This window comes from Pararge aegeria, chromosome 2, assembly GCF_905163445.1.
Source record: "Pararge aegeria chromosome 2, ilParAegt1.1, whole genome shotgun sequence".
Classification (NCBI taxonomy): Eukaryota; Metazoa; Arthropoda; class Insecta; order Lepidoptera; family Nymphalidae; genus Pararge; species Pararge aegeria.
The window spans coordinates 806,908-813,758 of NC_053181.1; the positions used below are offsets into that span (position 1 = coordinate 806,908).

Consider the following 6,851-nt stretch of genomic DNA (forward strand, 5'->3'; position numbering starts at 1 on the left):
TTTTTATGAGATAACACTATACATAATGTTTTGCAAAAAGCTCAGGTGTTTGATAATAAAAAATAAAATAAAATATACTTATAAAATACATTTACTAGGGTAATATTTAAACTACAATTATTTATGTAGCAACTGCAGTTTTTGCCTTATTTTGTATTGGCAGGAATAGCTTGAATTCGGCAGGAAGCTCATCTTCTGAATACAACCTGTCTGAAAAGTACACCCTCCTGATTCTACAGTTAGCATGTATTTGTACCCGTAATGTTTCAACATAATTAGTGCCATATGCTCTCCTTGTAAAATCAGCAAGGTTAAATTGTATTTGATTCCAACCTTCATCTAGACGCATTGGCATTGTACAGATAAATGGTTTGACTCGAGTTGTTGATTGGTAGTTACTGGCTCTAAAACGTCTGCGTACATTCTTGTCATCAAGTACCTGAAAGTTTACACAACATAGATTAGCTAAGAAGATATTTTTTTTATGCACTTGACTGCAATTTTACCCAGAGGTAGAATGGTGTAGAAAGTTTCTCATATCTATCTCTCAATTTCTACAAGAAATACTTACTGGTATCTTACATCTGCTAATCTACTGCTGCTTGCTGTACTGCAAGCACTTCCAACTTACACCATATAGTGAATCTGAACTATGAGCTCTCAAAATCCTTCCATCAGGAATTGTACCAAAGACCTCTCCTTTGTAAGGGAACAGCGATCACCACTGGCATGGAGGTTGCCAAACGTTATAGTAAGAGGTTATGCTAAAGTTAATTTTTTTAGGACTTGGAGGACATCGGAAATTACTAACCTGGACTTCAAAAGTGAAGTACTTTTTGAGATTTTTGATTATCATAACCAAAAACGGCAGTTTGATGCCCAGCGTCTTCTTCGGATCCGCCGGGCATGTTATGTACGTAGTGCTCACATTGGTCCCAACTATTTCAAGCACTAAACTTTGTATGTCATTGTCGGTAATGCGTTTTATGTGCCCATTTCGAACTTTTTTATCCCAAATTTGTAAAGGTTTGCTGCCTATGCTGTAAAGAATTGACAGAAACCCAGACTGAAAAGTGTTCTTAAACATGTCGCCGTATTGTTCTGGAAACTTCTACGTGGCCTCACATTCATCAGATAGTTTACTTGGAAAGTTTAATCAATAAACGAATATTATTTCGCGGTTGCATTAGAAACTGACAGACTGACAGTAAACACAAAAATTTTGATCACGGCCATTGGCCATGCGTTTGTTATCAATGCAGATTACCATGGTAACGGCCAACCGCCAACAAACCATAGAGAATTACGGAAAACGTTTTAATGACCGCCATAGTATTGCATATTTAACAAAGTTAGTTATTTCAATAAACTAATAATAATATTGCTGTAAGCACAATATCTATCTTTAAATTTTGATTATTCGCAACGGAGTGCATTTTCTTTATTAAAATGCTTGATATTCACTACGTAACTAGAAATATTAATGAAAATAATGACAGATTAAAGGTGATAATGGAACGTAATGCACCACTTTGACAGCGATTGATTTGATTATCGTCTGTAATTGTCTATGATTTTTGACAGATGATAGATCACACGCGAATCGTGCGATTTACTATCGCATTCACCGAGAACTTTTTATTATTTTGTCAACTGTAATTAAAATGAAGTTATAAGTCGCTCTTTTTATTACATTTCTATATAATGATTTGTTGTTTGTTTATTTTCTGTGCGTATTTGTGAAACATTGAACATGACTGAGAACTCATCAAAAAGGTAAGGGTCTTTATTACTACCTACTAAATTGAAAATAGATAATAAATTCTATACACATCTTTTCAAAATAAGCAGAATTTTACCTGATCTTTTTGAGGTAGAAAAACTAACTAGTAATTCGTTTACGTCCTCAATTTTATTTCGTAAATATTTTCTGCAAAATTACTTCAAAATAATTTTAGTAATTTTTAATGGATCAGCTAGGCAGGCTAGAGTTTAAAATAAATAGGTATAACGTATTAAAGTTAAACATGTAAATTTATGAAATTGAATACAAATAAACTGTTTGATTATAGACATGTGTCAACACTTTGATCTTTTGTTTTATTTTGAATAAGTTAAACAAAAGAGGTTGACTTTATTGCATTTAGGCACATAATTGCCTCTTTGGTGTATTCAAGCTTAAACTAAGGACCACAAAAAATGTCTCTTTCACCAATTTTTTCCTCATCCCAATGATTACACACAACTTACTAATTTCACTCAGACAACTAAATTCATTTTAAACCACACATAAAGTGACAAAACAACAACATAAATAATAAACTAACAAAGTGACAAACTTTTTTTTGTATTTTATTCAAGTAAATGCTGTGCACACCTTTATGTGACTAGTCACACAGATTAGAAACAAAATAATTGTAATTTTCCTTTATTTTGAGCAAGCTGTTCTTGTTCCTTTAATAAATAAAATATATTTAATAATAATTGTAGGAAATCGTATTTGTTAACAAACTCCCTCAATGTCACAGACAGGCAGACAAAATGGTGAAACTTATATGAAATAAGTGGTCTAAACATCTTTAGGAATTCTAAACAAAATAGGTCATAGTGGTCTAAACATCTTTAGGATACTAAACAATATTGTCAGTTTTTGATTAAATTAGATATCTATTAAATAGTTTCACATACCTTCATTATAGCAATTCTAAGGTATTGTAAAAGGAAATTGTGAATTGGTGTTGATTTTTAGGTGAACTTTTTTTGTAATTTGTCGTATTGTGGGAGTACAATTTTGCAAGCTAAAATAATAAGCCTAATTGAGGCAGTTATTATAGCTTCTTTTCTGAAACATTATCTATTTGCCAAATAATTATACACACAAACATTATTTGTTTTTATTTTTAATAAATTCTGAACCCTGTTTGAAAAGATTTTTCTTCTCATTTGTGCACTGTTTTGAATAGGTTTTTATTACTGATATTGAATGATATATTATGGGAATCAATAAAATCCCTGTAATTTGGTTTAAAACTAAATAACACAGTTAAAATTAACATAATTACTATCTATGTAAATATAAGTTAAGTAAGTCATATTCAATTTTAAGTGCCATAAAATTTACATCAAATTAATAAACAATAATATTTCTAATATGTTTTTAATATGTTTGTATGCATCAATAAACTTTCTAAAAGTTCAACTACTACATTGGAGAGAGTAAGTAGTTATCGCATAACATATCCGTTGAGATAATTTTATGTCATAGATTAGAAATATGTACATTGTAGTTGTTATCATTGAGTGCTTTTCACTTGCAGCTTTGTTTAGGCCTTGTACAAAATGATAAGCCAACAGAATGAATAATTGTATTGCTTACTGGAAGGCTCTCTGCTGGCCTTGCTGAAGTATTTCAAGTTGACTTGCTTTGATGCCCACTTGCACTTTACTTATGTTTCAAACGTTTTCCATAAAATGGGAAAATAGGAAAAGTTTGTGAGCTGGTAACATTCCTCAGGTGGGTAACAATATGTTCGCAAGGCGTTTTCGCTGTTTTTGGCAAAATGCACTGCACACAATAATGGCTGAATGAGGATTCTGTATGTTCTTTACTCTGTGGATGTTGCTTTGCACTTTCACTGTATTGATATTATGAAAACCAGTCCGCGATAACGTGAAATGCCAAACTCAAGTAACCCAGTAAGTTTAAAGTCGTATTATTTTTTATGATACAAGGCCTCACTTTGATTTTGCATGTGTTGCATTTTCAGGTCAGTCACCTTGCGTTGGAAAGTATTCCTACATGGTTAGTTATTGTCTAATTGCATGTTGTGTATACTGTCTTTATCATCGTTATCAATTTATTATCGGCCCACTAGACAGGGTAAGCATTTATAGCCTGGTGGTTAGAGCTTCGGCCTACATTTCGGGTTAACCAAGTTCGATCCTCCTCTAACTTTTCAAAATAATTAATATTTGGGTTTTTAGTTTATGAAGTTTAAACTTTGCTTTATACTTGCTTTAACGGGAAAACATCGTGAGGAAACCTGTATGCCTGAGAGTTCTAAATAACGTTCTCAAAGGTGTGTGTGTACTTTTAGACTAGTCTATCAATACGCACTTAGCCATCGTGGTGGTCTATGGCCTAAAATCCCAGTAATCCCATCATCATAGTCAACTCACTGCCGAAACGAAATGGAGAAGAGATCCTCAGATTTCCTTTCCGATGTTTTCCTTTCCGATGTTTTCCTTCATCGTTTCCTTATTTGAATGGAATAGAATTGTAGGGTTTTTTTTCCAAATTGGTTCTGGTCTGTTTGGTGGGCAGCTTGGACCACTGCTATTTGCCATCACCCTGGCAAAGCGGTACCGCCATACATTTACCGCCATTACGATGACGCGAAAAAATAGATTAGAGATGTCTTTTACGTTTTTCAGCCAACATATTTAGGTACTTATAACTTAGCAAGGCAACAAAACATAGGCGGGATTTAAGAATATCTGAAAATAAACGGACGAAGACAGCCAGTTTACATATATAAAACCCTTGTTGCGTTGCGTTATTTAAAAAAAGTTTTCCTAGGAATAAATCGTCGCCCTGTCATACAGACCTTTAGCAGGTCACAGCATAGATACATTAGTAGAACAATGGCCGCTGGATGTGGCATCCGCATTGACTCACTGCATTCAATACCCTCCACGCTCCAATCAATAGGCGAACCAAAAAGGCCCTGACGACGATTACGTGTAATCGATAAGGGCCCTCCATTTTTAGGGATCCGTCGGTCAGTATTCTCATCTTTTTTGTACCTGTAAACTTTACTTATCATTAGTCGTCCGCGGCTGTATGAATAATTGAATATAATATATACTTTTATTGCACACTACAAAAAGTACATAAAAAAGAAATCATTATCATCATTTCACCCGTTCGATGCAGACCTTTGCCCAAGGTCTTTTTGGGGTGTTCCAAATACCACGTTGTTGCACTCAAACTTTGCTGTAGTTCCATTGATCCCATATTGTTATATGGTCTCTAAAGTATAGGAATGTAAAGGTAAGGTAGGTACACCTTAGTAGAAGATGTGTATGCTTTTATTTCTCGCGAGGATCCAAAAGTTTAGTACTTAAACGGGGTCTGCTTTCATCTTGGGCACCCCTTAGACTCTCGCTACACTCAGGATACTATATGCAACTCCTTGGCTGCTACAGCGCTGCACCAATACATACTGGCAACACGCTCTACGTTAATCACTTAAATAACTTTTATACTTACACCATACTTGTGAAGATACCTACTTATAAAACTTTTAGGTTTCTTTACTCTACGACGCGAAACAGAGTCCTGTTAGTGTCACGCCGCTTCCTGCCTTTGTTAAATTGGAATTTCGTTTGTCACGGAACTCTCATAGTTATTTGATCAGGCACTCACCTGGCACCCGTTGTCACCCGTTGTCTTCCAACGCCTTCCACTCGATAGCGATCAATGGCCGGTCCATACAAAACGTCCTACATAATCGATAACACGACCTTCATATAGCTACCTTAATTAAACAAGTGATAAATCGTATTATAAAAACCTCATGATGTCAATTAGCTGAAACAACTCAATTATATTGAAAATAACTTGTCCTTTAGGGCTAGGATGAGCACGACGAGATAATTATCTCTACCCTTTACTCATATTTTTTCTTTAGGGATGGACGAGATAATGGGTAGACATAACTCTCTCGTGGCGCGCAGCCTAGCCCTACTGGAGTGATACCTGTGTAATGCACAGTAATTGAATATATGATTGATTCAAGGGAGAGCCCTTGAACTAAGGGAGTTCGGACCTCCCATTTGATAAATAATATGCGTAAAGCAATTAAATATCACATGCTTTAATGCTGAAGGAAAACATTGTGAGTAAACCTTCATGCCTAAGAGTTCTCCATAATGTTCCCAAAGGCTTGTGGAGTCAACCAATCCGCACTTGGTTGTGGACTACGGCCTCCAACCCGTGTCCTTGTGACAGGAGACCCGTGCTCTGTGGTGGGCCCGTAACGGGTTGATAGTGAAGAGTATGATAATTCTTGCATTTGCATTTTTTGCATAGAAAATTCTGAGAAAAGTAAAAAGCAAAGTTTCAGCCCACACAGATGATAAACTAAATTGCCACATCGTAAGTGGCAAGATTGTCAAGAATATATTACCTGCAATTTAGCTGAAACTAGGTAATAAAGTCTCTGACAACACTATAATGTAAAACTCATTGATAAAGCTCTTGCTGTGAACAGGCCTTTACATTAAACGACACTACTGCGACATGTATTTGCCTACTTGTTTATTACTATGGTTTCTTAAAAACTACTGGGTTCTTCTAACATACAGATATCTTACTTAACGTCAAAGCTGGTTGCACTTATGGTCTAGAGGGGACGCTAGGGAAGTTTCTTGTCGTCCTTGGTTGTATATATATTTTATGAATTTTGTAACCTGTTCTAAGTGGTACAGTTGCTTTGTCGTATCGGTATCGTCTCGTGGTCGCCCAGCTCTAAGCAGCTGTTACTGAGAGGCGGGATTCGCGTGGGTCTGGGCGCAAGCTGTGTTTGCCAGATTGTAGGTCGTCGCTCGGGGCTGACCTGTCCCGTTTGCTGTAGCCTTAGTACACACAACATTTGCCCGCTCGCAATCGAGTCGATTTCCAGTATGAAAATACTAAAAACTGATTTGCAATATTTTAAATCTCACAATGGTTTGCACAAGGCTTTTGACAGGACGTTTGTTGAATAAAAATCAGAAGTACATATATCATTTGCGACTGAAGCGAGTGTCATTAAGTTTATTTTATATAGACGTTAAAGAGTTTAATA

The 6,851-nt window shown here is 35.5% G+C and overlaps 1 protein-coding gene across 1 annotated transcript; it reads right to left on the bottom strand.

The window, feature by feature from the left end:
* Positions 1–73: 73 nt before the first annotated feature.
* On the bottom strand, positions 74–1,277 carry LOC120632694 (cilia- and flagella-associated protein 20). Its single transcript, XM_039902667.1, has 2 exons — positions 812–1,277; positions 74–439 (listed from the first exon to the last, which is right to left on the bottom strand). Exons 1-2 carry the CDS (start codon positions 1,085–1,087, stop codon positions 122–124), a joined length of 594 nt encoding a protein of 197 aa, XP_039758601.1. The 5' UTR covers positions 1,088–1,277; the 3' UTR covers positions 74–121.
* Between the last annotated feature and the right edge of the window lie 5,574 nt (positions 1,278–6,851).